At 34.9% G+C, this 18,643-nt stretch overlaps 1 protein-coding gene across 1 annotated transcript in view; it reads left to right on the forward strand.

Moving 5' to 3' along the window:
• Positions 1 to 695: 695 nt before the first annotated feature.
• LOC138315266 (inositol 1,4,5-trisphosphate-gated calcium channel ITPR2-like) overlaps positions 696 to 18,643 on the forward strand; it is a 61,491-nt gene continuing 43,543 nt past the window's right edge. Inside the window, exons 1-10 of the mRNA XM_069256154.1 lie at positions 696 to 807; positions 4,550 to 4,623; positions 4,834 to 4,958; positions 5,544 to 5,630; positions 9,686 to 9,763; positions 16,306 to 16,386; positions 16,723 to 16,820; positions 17,004 to 17,091; positions 17,229 to 17,316; positions 17,443 to 17,550. Of these exons, the coding sequence (XP_069112255.1) occupies positions 701 to 807; positions 4,550 to 4,623; positions 4,834 to 4,958; positions 5,544 to 5,630; positions 9,686 to 9,763; positions 16,306 to 16,386; positions 16,723 to 16,820; positions 17,004 to 17,091; positions 17,229 to 17,316; positions 17,443 to 17,550 (934 nt within the window). The 5' untranslated portion in view covers positions 696 to 700. The remainder of the gene's footprint in view (positions 808 to 4,549; positions 4,624 to 4,833; positions 4,959 to 5,543; positions 5,631 to 9,685; positions 9,764 to 16,305; positions 16,387 to 16,722; positions 16,821 to 17,003; positions 17,092 to 17,228; positions 17,317 to 17,442; positions 17,551 to 18,643) is intronic.

Genomic DNA, 18,643 nt, shown 5'->3' on the forward strand with positions numbered 1-18,643 from the left:
TCTCATGATCCCATACATTACAATATTGGATAATACAATAGCGTTAGCTGTAATTGTGTCAAATTTTCAGTGATCTCCTAAAAGGAAGATACAGAAATAGGAATAGCAATTTGTGTTCGACATACAGCATTAAAGGGATAATACATTCTAAGAGTACATTAAAAATTGCTCATATATCAGAAACAAACTAGTTATAATGAAAGTCAGATTAGATGGATTTACTGTGATAAGCTAGAAAAACCCATTGTGGTGAAATAAGTGTGAAATGTTAAAACTCTCTCGCTGTCCGCCTTTACACATTGTGGTCGGACGTCTTATGTCGAACCCTGGCGCTTGCCAGTTTGGTAAAGCAATTTTTTTCTGAATCTAATGAAAAGCTCTTACAGTATTGGGTGCTACCTTAGTAGGTGCATACAGGAGTATATGTCATCAAATCCTCGGTGGTTATGTATTGCATTTGTTAAACTTATGTGACATTGGCTCGGGGCACAGCGTACATGTACAATTTGGATTTTCAACGGTATCAGTTCAAATACTTAACAATTCATCTATATTTTTAAGTGTTTCATAAGGAATGTAGAATAATACATTAATGCTATAGCTTGCTTCGTGGGTATGTAACATAATTATCCTCTTTGTCCATTTAAGTTATAACCATCATCATTTGATTTACAGATGACGTATAAGCAGCCGTGACGTCATGATGATGCTGAGTAACACGGCTGCCGGCGAGTACCTCAATGTGGGGGACTACGTCGCGCTGTACTCGGTGGAGACAGAAGGATATGTATACAGCGTGCAGTCAAGGTCAGTACTATTTTTTTACATCCATATTTATTGAATTAAAATATTGTGTCTATTAAATAGACAATGTACCATCGAAAAAATTGTGGTGAAACAAAAGTAACTTTCTCCAGTATTTTCAAACGGTCTTTCACAGAATGAAATTAAAGAACATGTTTGCTATCTGCTCTCTACATTTTGTCATTCCAGTAAGAATCGACTTACGCGTTACGTTTTGAGAAAATACAATGTTTTGTTCAAAGTAACTTGGTTTAGAGCTATAAGAACAATGTACACAGTGTATGGATGATGATTTATAGACTTCCTCTAATGTAAACAATCGACCTTCAGCAAACACTAGTTAATCCGTCAATGTAAAAACATGCTATTGAGTTTTGCATGTTAAAGTAAATAAAATCAGGCTACAAATGTGTCACGGACGCTTTTAGGCATATACCCTCATTCATAAATAACAAAATATCTCCTCTATAAGACCAAGATGGTGTAGTAATATTGAGCTCCATATGTCACCATGTGTAGATGTATATATACAAAGGAAGGCACATTTACTCCGGGTAGTTTTGGTATTAAAATTGTTTCATGACCCATCAACCGCCAAGGTCATTAAAGAACGACAAGCCTTATCGAGAAGAATAGCCAGGCGTTTTTTACGTGGTTTCTCATTGTCAGAACAGGAATTCTTGTTCAATCTCTATGACGCATACCGCCAAGGATGTCGAAAACCAAAAAAACCATGATGACAGTTCGTAAATCAGATGTTCTACTAGCATCAAACAGAAGCTAGCATTATATAGACTTTGGTAATAATATTGCAGGCGACCAATGGCTCTAAGCACCTTCTGTTTTTGTGAACATCAGAATGATATACAAACGTACATGTATGTCGAAATCATGATATACGCCTTTTATTTCGTTTTTTTTTTTTTTTTTTTTTTTTTTAAATTTGTAGTATAACAGGGACTTTCTACCAACTCATAATGAGGAAAAACGGTATAAAGCTAGTATATTAATAATCCGAAATAAAAGGCCAATATAAATTCAAAGTAAAATCAAAATCATTTCTATGGAATATATATTCAGCCACTATAGGGCCTTCTTCAGTCCGAAATAACACTAACCTGTCTACCAACTGTCATTAGTTTTTACCTTGTTGGCATTTCGTTTTTGATTCCTACAAGCTTTGACCGTTGTTCGTTGGTCATATTTTGATAAACTCAACTTTGGAAAGGATGACTAACGGTATTTCCCTGCGTTCTCAGAGAAATAATTCTGTTACTACTGCAATGATGCGTCATAGATTCCCATTTGGGCTATGATATGATGATATCATAAAAAAATCTTAGCTGAAAGTTTATAAAAACCAAAAATAACTTATATTGGTCTATATACTTATAAAAGCCCACTAATGTAAGAGAAAATGGTGTCAGACGGTTATTATATATATAAACATACCTAAAGCATCTATCGTATGAGGTTTGTCTCCATTTAGACGATTCATAAGCCTTTCTAGGAGGTAATTCCATGCCAACTTAGAGGGTTTTTCAGGGGATCCGCCCCAAATGAATCTGATGCATTTAAATGTAGACATGTAACGATAACTCCATGTAAATGTGTTATAAATCACCGCTAGGTGTCGCGAGGGATCTATATCAGAGTCGTATAGACGACGCCTCGTAAAACCCAGGCAAGACAGGATTGCTTCTCCTCATAATCATACGGCTTTCCATAGAGATAGATAACTTAGACATTTATCATTATCCTGGTTGTAATGTCCATTAACATTTGTTCACCGCCCTTATTTTGAAGAATGTTAAAACTAAAAAGTGTACACTTAATAAACATCAACAAACAAATAAGTAAACCAAAACCATAAAACAAAAAACAAAACAAAATACAACTATTTGTATTTCCAAACAAACCCACATTAGAAACGATTGAAAAAATAACTAAATGTTAAACCAGCAGGTATTCGCTTTCCTTTTAAGTCCGAAAGGAAAAATCAAGATTTTTTACATCCATCTCCATAACAAAGTTAGGGAGTATAACTGAAATCAGCAGTCTGTCTGTCTGTCCATGTGGAAAAATATATGATTTTTCATTGTTTGTGAAGTCAAGTGCATGGTGTGACAACTGTGACCAAGATAAAACGAAATCTTGGGAGCTAATGCAAATAATAAATCTTTAACCACATATCAAAGTGTTTTCATCATCTGTTAAGATGTTGTTGCCGAAGATTAATTATTCGGTTGAGATCACTGAAAGAAAGAAAGCCAAGATCGGAAAATAGAGTACAGTGCAAGAAGTAATGTGCATTAGTCAATTAGTCAATTTGACACGAGAACAAAGCGGGTTATTTTTAAAGATTTCTAAATACGAATAATGTTTTAGTAAGTTGCACTTGGTATTACATGGTTTACATGGAAAATCTTAGCTATTATCCATTATCCATTCCACTGTTGCACTAAGATAATCTACAAATAGCATGTTATACAATTTATTTTCCCATGGTCAACTGCATACAGTTGAAACGTCCCCGGATTGCCATCGAAATACGGTTAACTAATAGCTTCATTAATATTTACAGCACCCGATCGAAATACGTGCATATACGTACGTTTGCATCTATCGACAGAGCGGCTCTTTCGTGAAAACAAACGCATCTGTATTTGTGAAATATTTAGATATATTTATGACTGTGAACGAGTCGCTGATCTTGTGAATGATGATCACATTAGTTTCTCTATAGATTATAGATAAACCACAAAGATCTTACGTAAGACTCATTCTCACTACGTAAAAACAATGGAGTCTTGTCACACGAACTGTGGAGACCCTCGAGAAATCATGCCAATAAGTTGAGTAGATTTATTTATAAGGGCTATACAAACAATAACCTCAAATGAATTTTGGAAATCCTTAAGGTTGTGGTGTTATATAATCGTTTTATCACTTCATTGGATGCAGAAATAATCGAAGGAATGCTAAGAGAGGGAAAATAAGAAATTAGTGTGTAACGTGTATGATATTTGTACCAGAAAATACAGAATACAAAAGATAGGAAATGTGTATTTGTAAGTAATAAGGGTAAAACAAAAAGGAACATTACCACAAATACCCAATCAAATTTTTTACCAACACACTTAGATAAGATCGCATTCTTTACATTGCTTTTTGGATCCAGTTTCATGCTGAACACTTGCGTCATATTTTCACATTCTTTATTGGTAATCTTACGATCTATCTTCTTAGTCATAACAAAGTATGCGGAGGTTGTCTATGCCTTACCAATAACCGGTTTGACCACTGACTCTTAAACTTTTTATCTATTGGCGAGAAAGACCTTTTTCAGGGATGATTCATTAGACACTATTGTGTATATAATTCTGTCTTTATGACATTTATATTTGTTACAGGCGTTTAATTATCGTTTAAATTTTGATTATTCACACGTACAATACAATGTTTGGAAATGTTCAAGTTATCTGTCGCCTATTGTATATCTAGAATATTTTATCCTGTTTTACACTGTTCCACTACCTGCATATGTTTGCGTCCTCACATGTATCAAATAATAACAAAGACTTCATGTTATCTTTTCTATTTACGTATTGTAATGTAGGGCATTTAAGTAAAATACTGTAATATGCGGTACTATTTTGCATTAGTTTCCTTTCAGTCTGATTTTATGCACCGCTATTAAACTAATCATATATAAACTATATTTAGACATTTTCTGTCGTTTCAGCTCCGTTCACAGTGGGTTATATATCAGCCACAACCAAGACCGAGAAAAGCCGTCCAAAATCCCTAATCCGCAAGGTAGGTGATTCATAAACAAGGCTTTTCTTTTCCAACCACGAACTATGTCACGTTATATTATGAAGTTTCAACATGTGCTTATCATTTAAAGTATTTACTTGTTAAGATAATCAATAATATCGAACAAAAAATAAAAAGGATTAAAAATAGACATATTTACCTTTTATTTTCATGATACAAACTTTATACTGATCTTTGAATTCCTTGCAGCTGTCGTGTTTGAAATTGGTATTCAAAACCGATACAAACTAAATAAGAAGTACCGGAAATGGATGAACCAAGCAGCGTCCACAACCGACCTGACAGAGGACAAGGGACTTCTAGCTCAGGCCAAGGTAGTTAAAGTCACCATTATATAATCATATAAAAATAAGGTTTCTATAAACTGTGTCATGTTTTGATCCTTGCCAGGACCATATCATTCATTACTGATACAATATTCAAATTATAATCACATTTTTTCAAAGGAACACGACGGCAATCTTCAACTTTAAGATATTGTACTAATCGATAATGATGAGGATCTTGCTTCTGAATGGGTCGCATTGTGATATAAAATCTATCAAACGAGTTCAGATTTTGATGCTCTATGAGGATTTAAGTAAATGGCATATCTAATGATTTACAGAGTTTGATGGTATTACAGGGGTGTAAAAGTCTATCTATTGTATAACTTTTATAAATGATAATATGAATAAAACCTTTTCTTTCGCCAGTAAAAATTAGGTAAGGATGTGACGTTTCCGTTATAGAGACAATCATCATGAATCATGCAACGTCGTAAGTTAATTATGACGTCATAAAAACATACCGTAGCATCATACAAGTGTGTATCACACTATTTATAGCATGACCGTATGACATGACTGGACGGGTCAGTTTTGTGATAAAAATACAAATGGAATGTTTTGTTTTGGCAGTTTGCAGCAGACGCCGAGAATGCGGATAATGCGGCGGAACAAAAACGACAGATGGGCAAGAGAGTTCGGTACGGGGACATCGTACAGGTAGGTAAGAGAGTTCGGTACGGGGACATCGTACAGGTAGGTCAGAGAGTTCGGTACGGGGACATCGTACAGGTAGGTAAGATAGTTCGGTGCGGGGACATCGTACAGGTAGGTAAGAGATTTCGGTACGGGGACATCGTACAGGTAGGTAAGAGAGTTCGGTACGGGGACATCGTACAGGTAGGTCAGAGAGTTCGGTACGGGGACATCGTACAGGTAGGTAAGATAGTTCGGTGCGGGGACATCGTACAGGTAGGTAAGAGATTTCGGTACGGGGACATCGTATAGGTAGGTAAGAGTGTTCGGTACGGGGACATCGTACAGGTAGGTAAGAGAGTTCGGTACGGGGACATCGTACAGGTAGGTAAGAGAGTTCGGTACGGGGACATCGTACAGGTAGGTAAGATAGTTCGGTACGGGGACTTCGTACAGGTAGGTAAGAGTGTTCGGTACGGGGACATCGTACCGGTAGGTAAGAGAGTTAGGAACGGGGACGTTGTACAGGTAGGTAAGAGAGTTCGGTACATGAATATCGTACAGGTAGGTAAGAGAGTTGGGAACGGGGACATCATACAGGTAGGTAAGACAGTTCGGTACGAGGATATCGTACATGTAGGTAAGGAGTTCGGTAGGGTACATCGTACAGGTAGGTAAGATAGTTCGGTACGGGGACATCGTACAGGTAGATAAGAGAGTTCGGTAGGGTACATCGTACAGGTAGGTAAGATAGTTCGGTACGGGGACATCGTACAGGTAGGTAAGAGAGTTCGGTACGAGGATATCGTACAGGTAAATAATTGAGTTCGGTAGGGTACATCGCACAGGTAGGTAAGAGAGTTTGGTACGGGGATATCGTACAGGAAGGTATGAAATTTCGGTACGGGGACATCGTACAGGTAGGTAAGAGAGTTCGATACGGGGACATCGTACAGGTAGGTAAGAGAGTTCGGTAGGGTACATCGCACAGGTAGGCAAGAGAGTTCGGTACATGAATATCGTACAGGTAGGTAAGGAGTTCGGTACATGGATATCGTACAGGTAGGCAAGAGCGTTCGGTTTGGGAACATCGTACAGGTAGGTTAAGGTCATAACATATATAAATATAAGTGCGTTAATGATATATAGCAATAAGGTGGTGTCAGATTTGAAAGGGAGATCGGTACGGCGATATTATAATCAACGTCATAATGCAAACTGTTCGAGATAGGTCAATATGGTTTACCATCAAATAGATGCTGTTGAAACTCTTTTATGTCAGATAGATAATCAGAACAAATCTTCAGATCATTTTGTTGATATTTTAAGAAATGGAAAAAACACTCCTGACACATTCTGTGAGGACGCATGTTATAATGAGATAATTGATATGATTGCTAAACACAAAAGCGAATCACTTTTTCTGGTCCCGTAGCGGACATAGGGCGCGTTCGCTACGGTCATATTGCAGATTTGGGGTTCATTTGTGCCAAACCTTATGCAGATGCAAAATAAATGAATTTCCTGGGTCCTCGTTAATTGCTATTACGAGATGTCTCGCCAAATCTCGCGATAGAATAATCTATTTTAGGGGATTTGTAAAACGCGGTTCTGAGTTCCTCAGAGAGCACTTATTAACCGTTTTATTTCGCAATTGATTGTCGAGGAAGATTTAGACTCTGGCCTAATGGATGGGAGAAAGCATTGATCAGCCTCTCCCGAGGCGTCGCGGCGTCTAATTTAGACTACAATTTCCCACGCGTCACGAGTTTTTGTGTAGTTTTATTAAGAATGGAATTAGGATTAGGTTCTCATTAGAGGTTATTAGAAATTACAATGAAAGCAATACAAGTAATAAAGCCATGCTCCTAATTTGTTTTCCTATTTCATTCATGTGATAAATATTGGAGACAATTTGGATATACAAATTAATTACTAATTTGCGTTAAAGATGCTCCACCGCCGACAGAGCATAAATGATATTAATCACTTGAACAATAATTGGTGTTTAATAGTGTATTTATATGTTTAATTAACACAAAAAATAATATAAAATTATTTATTTTGCCCTTAGTGCATATGCAATCAGTACTTAATTCCATATAGGACATAGTGCCACGGAATTTTTTCGGGATGCAATTAATTGTTTTTTGTAAGTTTAACTTGAAGTAAAATAAGTAGCTCAAACTTTTCAATGATGGTAATGGTGTAAAGTAAGTAACTTTTGTAACTGAAGAAAAATACTAAATCGTCTGCTCGTGTTTTTGATAGTGAAAAAATATCATTTGTCAGCGGTGGAGCATCTTTAATAAAAGAGAATAACTTAATTTGGGATAAAAGCAAGTAGGAACATGTAACTCATTGAAAATCAATATTCCCAATTATAGAATCTTTAACTGTTTTATATGTGCACTCTATCGAATCTTCAAAATAAAGAATGAGTTGTAGGATTCCTTGTGTATGTGATCGATTATTTCCATGGCTCATTAACCCGATAGCCTCCAGACACGTTTGTAGTAATGTGTTCTTTCTTTACCCTTTCTGTAATCATTTGATAGCTATCGTACTATTCAATTAATAAAAAGAAAATATGTAATTAAAACAATATATTCATTCTTTCATTATCATACATACACAAAAACTTAATACATATACACAGTATTTTATCTAACCCCGAAAACTCTTTCATTCCAATTCAATTCTTTTATTTCACTGAACCTTACGTTCTTTTTAAAAAAAACCGCGCATTAATATATACAGTGCAACAAAACTTAATATACAATCACATAGATATTTAACACACAGACATACATACATAGTACCGATACACCCAACACGTGCACGACCGCTACGCTAGAACACATTAACTCAAACATCAAATGGCAATTAATCCGTTACGGTTGTATAAACAAACAGAATAACTAATTAACTATAGCTTAGAAAGACAAAGCAAAACTTGGTTAAACTTTTTCAATTAGTAATCTTATCAAGGTGTTATTAATTTGTTACTGCTTTGGTGTTGAAAACCGTGAAAATACCTTTGTATTTGGAGCTTGATGTTCTTTTATGATACAATGTAAGTCATTATTCTAGTCACCACATTCAATCAATAGTTGACTTACGTTTCGCTCTAAAACTCTCCAATATGGTAGCCATTCTTTATTGACCTTGGCGAATGGTATCTATTCTATTTACCTCGATTAATGTTCATGCCCTTAGATTTTTTCTCAAAACCATCTCACGGTGAATATATTACTTCAGCACTGGCATTACTTCTAACTCCCACTTCATTCGAATAGTTCCGAATTAATGTGCATGTTCTTTGGTTCTTTTCCCCATGGAAAGCACTGTATAATTGCGTATATTCGCCGGTGTTTTAATTTCGCTAACTTCAATCAAATTCCCGAAATTTAATACCTCGCTAATTCTATCATGGCTATTGAGATAATTCGCGAATTAAACCGTAACTCGCGATTTTTTCCGGGAAAGTTAATAACTATACAATTATAATTTATCATATTTTGTTAGTTGCATTCTAATGGTACATAAAAATTCAACTACTTCTCTGATTGTTATAGTGATGGCCCATAGCGTCACTGCCGAGTCACGGTAGAATGCAATAACTGCCAATTAAAATAAACATCGTTCAATATGTTCAATACGCTGTGCCCTTCTATGATCCTTTCTAAAATATATAATGTTAATTATCTTCCTTATATCGTTGACATCTGTGGGTCAAAATTCACAAATTTGGAATTTATTTGCCTTCTTTAATCAACATCGTTTAGATAACTGCAACGGAAGATAGATGCAGTATGGTTAGAGTGTCATGATTTCAATGGCGCTTCTTTTTTTATAAAAACTTTCCATATGGGTACATATCTTTTACCACTTCAGCTAGAATCTAAATATTATGAGTTTGATATTTTAGTACCCACAATTATCGTTACAGAAATGTTTCGTAAATGTAACTGAAAATCCTTTGTGTGTTTAGACACAAAAACAACTCCACATAACTAATTTACGAAACCACCAGATTAATAACCAAATTTAATTTTGTGTACTCTTCTATGTTTCAGCTAAAACACGCATTGACAAACAAGTACATCCATATGTGTACCTCTCAAACCAGCCAAACAGACAAGAACAATATGGTGGTAAGTGTTATTAAGTTAGTAATTAATGGTAAGCCTATCTGGAAAGTGCCTAAATATTGCTTAATGTCCATTTTTACATTTTGCATATAGCATTTTGTAGTTTCTCAACTTCTACAAATTTAATTTGATCAAAACTGAGAGGAAAACGAAAAATAATCTAAATATAAAACAACAAAATTTTCTTTGGATACTTCGAAGAAGAAAACAAAGTTGATAGACTTTATTTTTCAGATGTAAAACCTACCTGATCTGGACGTATTGTCAGAGTTAAATATAATATTGAATATTGTTTTTTATTAAATGCTTTTCCAATAGCGAAGATGTTACCGCGTATGAACACATTATCTACAACAGTATTTATTCCTGCAATTGTGGAATACAGACCAAAAACTATCCTTAATTTTTATATAAGAAAAAACATGATTATTTCCGAAACATTTTAAGGTAGATGTTGAAAATTTGTATATTTTGAAACCAAGATGTACATCGGCTGAGGCCTATCTGTCATGAATTATCCAGCTTAGGTCCTGGTATGAGGTCAGGACAGAAAGGTCCCAATTGCATGTTGGATAGAACAGGGACATTGATCTTGGGTTTGATGCCCTGGAGGCCTTAACATCCGTATAACACTCACAAAAGATTTATTAGTTTTTGATAATGACATGATTTATTAGTTCTTTGATGCATGCAAATGACTTAACATGCTCTTTGATGGAAATGAATATATGTTTGTAATCACATTAATAAGAAACATCAGTACACACATTCGCTGTGCCGGGTCTTTGTATATTCGGTCTCCCACCCCGGGGACACTGGGGAACCAGTACAGCAACTAATTATCGCCAATAATGACTTCTGGACTCAACGTTGAAAACATATTTTTGTTGTGATATACTAACAGCCATGTTTGATTATAACCCGCTGTTGTGGATTAATCATTCGATTACACACTTTGTCGTCTGCTAATGAAACACTAGTATGTTTGTAGGACGGAAGTCTATGATCAGCGGGTTTGATAGTCCGACAAACACAGAACACTTCTCCCTTAAGTTGATGTTTCAACCCGAAATAATAATCACTCTCTAATTGAATTGCAAGTACTGTCCGAGAAGCGGAAAGCACGTTATGCGTACCCGTCCACCAAGTAGAATAGTATGTGCCCCGCCCAGGGAAATCTTACGTTTCACGCTATGGGACTGTTCTGGCTAATGTCACAGCATAGTACAAACTCCCTTAATTAATCCCGTATCGATGTTTTCCTACTTCGGGCATGTTTATTGTGCCACTGTACTGTATATCTCACGGTTAGAGGACATTTGGTCAGTAAACCCCGGGGATGTATGGAGCACAGCCGTTCTGTTAATTTCAAGTTAAGGAGTAACGCACCGTCACACCGCAGAAAACCTCATCATGGCGATTGCACGGATAGACAGACGCCATGTCACAAAACATCTGAATTACTCAAACGTCCCGGCGTGTTAGTTAGGCCATATTTGGCATGTAGTCAATTAAAATATCTAGGTAGTTACATCGATGGGTAAGGTCTACCGACAAAATAATCAGCATCATCATCTTTTATCGCAGCCCGGTCTCATTGTAGTGGGAATTGAATAACAGCAGATACACGTTTGACATGAAGCAATTAATTTTCAGTTAATGAGATTGTTACCGGTACAAATTGGTCCAGGTGATGCTCTGTGTCATCAGCAGTGCATTCGTGTTACCAACAGAATAGCTCTGTCTCCGTGGATACAAGCGTGGGCAACTGTCCAAAAATAAGGCGGAATTCCTCGGTCGAGGTATCATCGTATTCATGAATACTTCACTATGCAATATATCAGAAATTGATTAGATTATAACCGCATTGTCAATTTGGCATTTTTCCGTTTAGTTCTTTTAATGGTAGTTTCTAATATTTTCCCTCTAACGTTAATTACATTTTATATTAATCGATGCATTATGCAGGTAAAATGTATTTAAATTGGCGATACACAACTATAAAGATAAAACAGTTACTCCTCATGTATTTGCCTTCTACCTATAAGGTGTATGGATAGGAATTGCTAAATTATTATGCGGTTGGTCTTCGTTTGCAGTTGTCGAGTGGATCAGTGGTCTGCGATTCCGATACGCCGATATCTTACTAGTGCCTCACATGTACACTAAATCGCAATGTGAGAAAACCAGTCCCGCATCGAACGCAACTGAACAACAGCACGTGTGTTTATTCCAGTTCTGGTTATGTGTATATAACGATAACACACCACAATCATACAAATCTGCCAAATATGACAGACATTTATCACAAGTATTTAACAATATAGCTTCCAATAACATACTAGTACTTATCTTGTAAAGACCAGGCTGCAATTACTGCCAACAATAAGACGAAATTCATTTTTTAATGTTCATGGTCTTATTGCCTGTTTGTACTGATATTTACATATAAGATCAAGTGATGTCTTTATTGTCCGATGGTTGGCTTTATCATATTTATATCTCGTCACAACATATCGTGTTTTATGGATATTTTAAGTCGTTATGTATTGAGTCATTTTATTATACATGTACTTGATTATCTAAGTTTTGAAATACATGGGGTTTCTCCGGGCATTTCGGGTTCCTTCCACACTAAGATCCCTCGCACGGTTAAATCCTGGCCATCGGGAGTGATTTGCACAAGTTGTATAACTTGTTTCGCAATCGATGTAATATATATATATATATTAAGAATTTTAAGATATTATCTTATGAAAGGTACTAGAAAACCCCACGCTGCACAAATGTGTATCATGAATAGTTTATTTCGATTTTTCTTATGACTACATCACTATTATAGTATAAAAATGGATTAGGACATACGTTTGATAACCGATATCAGCCGATCAATCCCTCGAATATGAGTAGAAGAATGTGTTGAGTTACAACATGGCTAACTGAATATTGAAGAATAATTTTTACTCGCGCTGAAATACTTTAAAACATCAATGTTTTCGAGGTGATTTATTTTCATGTATTCAATCCTTACGACTTTTTCGTCGTGAATGACTTTCGGGATCTACATGTGTTTGAATTTACTCAGTTGCAGAATACGCGAAATTGAATTGCACGCGTTAAATAGTTTATTGTATCTTCGTCCTCCCTAAAAGATTTCATTATCAGCTACATCAGAACTTCAGATACTATCCATTGAACCATGCGACGGTATAATGCTACCACAAAGGCATATCGTCGAGATCTAAAAGTCAAACCTATAAGGCATAATTCATACATCGGGCGATCAGTGCTCATAAGATCATTCTCATTAAATGTGCTTAAGGTTAAAAACGTAATGAATGGAGTCATTTCTTATCTGTCTCGAACATGGAAAACGTGTACCTGTTTCCAATTATACTGTCAGTTATTTGTTGCTAATGCAGTGACTTGTTTGTTACAAATCTTATTATACTGATTGAAATGTTTTCGTTTGTAATATTCTTAAATATTAAAATAAGATTAATCCTAGTACACGAATATCTATTTTATCTCTCGCTCTACAACACAAACTAAAAGTGTTTTAAATATTTCAAACCTACGGTGTCGTATTAGGGCCACTATGTAATTTTATTTATCTTGTACGTACAAGTTAGTATCTTGTACGTACAATTTAGTATATTGTACGTACAAGATACTAAGTTGTACGTACAAGATACTAACTTGTACGTACAAGATACTAACTTGTACGTACAAGATACTAAGTTGTAAGTACAAGATACTAACTTGTACGTACACGATACTAACTTGTACGTATAAGATACTAAGTTGTAAGTACAAGATACTAAGTTGTACGTACAAGATACTAAGTTGTAAGTACAAGATACTAAGTTGTGCGTACAAGATACTAAGTTGTACGTACAAGATACTAAGTTGTACGTACAAGATACTAAGTTGTAAGTACAAGATACTAAGTTGTAAGTACAAGATACTAAGTTGTACGTACAAGATACTAAGTTGTAAGTACAAGATACTAACTTGTACGTACAAGATACTAATGTACGTACAAGATACTAAGTGGTAAGTACAAGATACTAAGTTGTACGTACAAGATACTAAGTGGTAAGTACAAGATACTAAGTTGTACGCACAAGATACTAACTTGTACGTACAAGATACTAAGTGGTAAGTACAAGGTATTAAGTTGTAAGTCCAAGATACTAAGTTGTACGTACAAGATACTAACTTGTACGTACAAGATAAATAAAATTACATAGTCTCTTATGATTCTGGCTCTAAAACTTTCTGTCATACTCTTATTCTGTATGGTTACCTTATTGGCAAAGGCTGATTTGTTTACTTTAATATGGAATTTCATGATTCTGGCTCAAAACTTTCTGTCATACTCTTATTCTGTATGGTTACCTTATTGGCAAAGGCTGATTTGTTTACTTTAATATGGAGCAATTCTGATGGCTCCTGTTTTGAAGATATACCAAAGTCTATTCAACATTGCTTTCTACTCCTGCTTAGTAGTTGTCTGAATAGAGACGATTGGTTTGCCCCTTGTCAGTACAACGTTACAGATAGAGATTTTCTTATTTATGTTTTCGACTTCACCATTCAATGAGGTAGGACTAGGAATGTATTTCGGGTAATCAACAAAAAGGATCCTGAAATCCTAAATACAAACGAACGTATCTCATATTTCTTATATTCATATTATTTTGATAAACTTCAAACCAACATGTTTTCTCGACGACCCAATTTCGCATTTACATGCCGGTTTTTTTACTTGTGGCTATTTAATTTCTCGATTAAGAGTTTGTACATTTAGTGCAACTGTTCCTGACGTCAGAATCTTTCCTGGCGTTTAATTGTCGTGATTTGTACGCAGAATTTAATCTCCTCACGCAAGTTAGTTAGTAAATCGACCAAAGGAACCATTGTATTGACGTCACTGTTCTCTTCGTTTCAAATGAATGTCTGTCAAACAGATAGCCGCCATGTTAATAACTAAGCGACACGATTTGCGCATTATCTGATGTAACCATTCATCGCCTGATTAGCATGTAGGGCGTGAATTTGTAAATTGACTCCGCTTTAAATCATAACACTGCTTCATCCATACTGTTAAGTAGACACTGGAACGAGCCAAAGCCAAAGAAAGTGGTTCGTAATAGCTGTTTTCTATTTCAGTGTTAAAAGATAAACAAATGCAAGTGTGAGGGTAATTGTTTTTCGCTTGTACATTAGATCGTTATTCACAGGTCATGAAAATCTGGTGTAGCTTGAAATTGATATGTCAATTAACGACAGACAGTAACGTGTGAAAAGGATAATAAGGCGAATGAGCATTGCATGACAATTAATACTGCAATAATTAATAGATTGGTCGCAAAATCAGTTTGGATATGGTTTAGTAAATATAGCAGTTATAATAAAAGTGAGACAAAATTGCATTATAACCGAAGCATTAAAATGTTTGTTATAACCAGAAGTATTAAAAATATTTGCTATAACCGAAGCATTAAAAATGTTTGTTATAACCGAAGCATTAAAATGTCTGTTATAACCGAAGCATTAAAATGTTTGCGTATTGTGACATCCGCATTTTAAACGAGTATGAACAACGGAGGTACTACTATTTTAGTGATACAAATCAAAATATGGAGGAGCTTGTTATCCTACAGTATGTATTGTTTTATTGTCAATGACTTCATTTCAATAGCGGTAAACAATTAATCTACAAATGTATCATATGCCTATGGAATGTTAAAGGAGATTGAAGATAAAATGTAATTCCTTTTAAATACGTTTTGAACTAATGAAATCTCACTTAAGAATTGTATCTGAAGTCACACATCACAAGAGAAGTGGCACTGAAAACAAAAATATAGCCTTATTTCTTCAATCAAGAATTACACTAGTGCAATATTTATATAGAAATCAACAGCAATATATGGCATTGAAAGCGCCAAGAACACTTTCATAAGTAGACAGTGTATTTAGGAGTGAAAAGCTGTACTAAAATAGTTGGGTTATCTTCTACACTCATCACTTTACTTTAGCAAATCACCGATAAAACAGAGTGACAGTCAACTCAGACAGAAAATATGTATATATATTAACTTGTTTTTAATGAGATGTCGATTTAAAGATGCTCCACCGCCGACAGAGCATTAATGATATTCATCATTTGAACAATAATTGGTGTTGAATCGTGTATATATATGCCTAATTAACACAAAAAATAACATAGAATAATCTATTTCGCCTTTGGTGCATGCGCAATCATTACTTCATTCTATATAAGATATAGTGCCACGGAATTTTTTCGGGATGCAATTAATTATTTTTCATATTTTTAACTTGAAGTAAAATTAGAAGCTCAAACTTTTCAATGGTGGTAATGGTGTAAAATAAGTAACTTTTGTAACTGAAGAAAAATACAAAATCGTCTGCTCCTGTTTTTGAAAGTGAAAAAATACCATTTGTCAGCGGTGGAGCATCTTTAATGAAATTATATGCCTATCATATGAGTGACATCAATTACTTTTCCATGCCAGATTATGCTTCAAGATTTCAACGCCAAAAACGCTCAGTTTCGAATTCTACCTCAATACAAAGTCAAGTCGGAAGGTGAAGTGGTAAGTACTTAACTATTGGAAAATATATTTACTGTAACCTAGAATCTAGTTTTTTTGTATAATTCCATCTGTATATTGTGTTTAATTATTGTTTATTATGTCTTCAGTAATCAATATTGAGCAACCCTGAAGAATGTCTTTGATACATTTCTTTGTATGAGTATATTGTTTCATGCATTCTATTATTGTCGTGAGTAATACTTTTGGCATAACCATGGCGATGGCCAATGAGATAGTGAAAATACAAAAAATCATTCGGTAATATAGATACACACTTTATAAGTGTTACTTTTCTTGCCATAAAGATATTAATAATATTTTCTTTCTTTCTGCAAGGTGCAAATCTATGACCAAATTGTGTTTGAGAGTATCAAGTCTCCAGGACATTTCTTCCATGCCAGCGCTGCTTATCAGATTGACCATTTCACATACGGGTAGGTATGAAAATGATGGTCAGGGGAAAATATATTTTCCGTGCATTAAATAAATAGTTGTTTAGAATATATTCCTGGATATTTTTACAGGTCTGTGTTCAATCTTGGTGAAGAGCGGTCTATATTCCCGGTTTCTAATATATATGTTTAAATAATTTATCGATTTTTTTTTAATTTTTACAGGTCAGAGGTTAACTTGGGTGTGGAGCGGTCTGGATTTACGTTGGTTCGATTTCACAAAGGAATTGCGGAACACGACCCTTACGTTAGGGTAAGTCTCAAAAATTTGTTAAGATCTGAAACAACGTTTATTCAAAACGAATTGAGGTAAACAAACGAGTTATAAATCGTTATGTGTTCCTTTTCCTGAAATGAAGTTTAATATGTCTTTGATATTCAATGTTTCAGGGAGGATCTGTGATTCGACTGTTCCACAAAGAATTGGAGGCCTACCTTGTTGCAGAGGGATTATTTGACGAGGAGGTCACAGAAGACGGTTAGTTTAGACTTTGTAGTTAAACACATTACATTTTAAAACATTGTGCTTTATACAAAGTCTATAATTCTTATTTGAAATAATGAAAACTTGTCGACATTATAGAGCTTTACCTTCTTTTTTCAGTTCACTTCCGGATCCGTGTGATGGACCAGCACAAGCCTCGCACACTATCGCCACCTACATCCGGAAACACATTTTGGCAGATAGAGGCTGAAAGTGGCATACTTAATGGTAGGCCAGAAATGTGTTAACTGTTTGCTTTTAACGTCATTTAAATATTATCATATTTATGTTATGTCACAGAATATAATTAACTTGCTTTATGACTTTGAATGTGGGGTTAGATTTAGAAATTACGTTTGAAAATCTTTTATCGCAATTTATGAAAAAAAAAATCAAAATTAGATGCAGTCATTATCTTCGAAATTAGATGTAGTCATTATATACATTTGTATCTTTCAAGATTTTAATTGGCCAACTCTTTTTTGTTTCGTGTTCTCCCATTATCTATTATTGTTTTACAGTAAAATTGTTGACGTCATTTGTTTGGCAAAAGAACAAATACAGCACCTCGTGGAACGCAAAATCCATGTTGTAGTCTCATGTTGATCTGCTATGAAAACGTTGCTTACCGTATGAAGAGCTCTTTAGAACTATCAAGGACTACTTTTTGTTTTTGATATATAAAAAGTGATTATCAGAGAGAAAATTAAAATATCTGTTACTCTGATCTGTACGACAATACATTTATTGTAGTTCTGAGCCTTCAAAGCAGCCTTATATTTTGGAAATGATTTGAAGTAAACTCAACTTAGTAAAATAATCTATTAATCCCCAGTTTTAGCGATTTTAGGATCTATCAACCGAACCCTTTATATTGGAATGCGAATATGTCAGAAATATGTATATGTATTTTTAAACAGCAGGACTTTAAAAAGATCAATCCAAGGGCATGATGCATTGTGGCACAATGGTGAAGTCTTTGATCCTACTGAATTTACCACGTAAATGGATTCCATAAAAGAGATGTGATCTCATACGGCAGACAGCACATTAAGTAACAAACTCATCTATGTCTACAATCATTAAATATATACGTACTACTAAAGTTCATATCGTTCAAAAAATTCAATCATTTGTCAGATGCAACTTAGCTGAACTTGCTGTTGCTGGATTGACGAATGCAGACATTTCGTCTAATTTTGGTATGAACTCTTGCTAAGAACAAGTATGCCGTTAGTCATACACTACATAGTTGTATAATAGAGGTTATGCAACAAATGAAATTGTAAATTTTATTTTTTATAATCAACCCACAAGCAAC

The sequence above is a fragment of the Argopecten irradians genome, chromosome 2 (genome assembly GCF_041381155.1).
Source record: "Argopecten irradians isolate NY chromosome 2, Ai_NY, whole genome shotgun sequence".
NCBI classification, from domain to species: domain Eukaryota; kingdom Metazoa; phylum Mollusca; class Bivalvia; order Pectinida; family Pectinidae; genus Argopecten; species Argopecten irradians.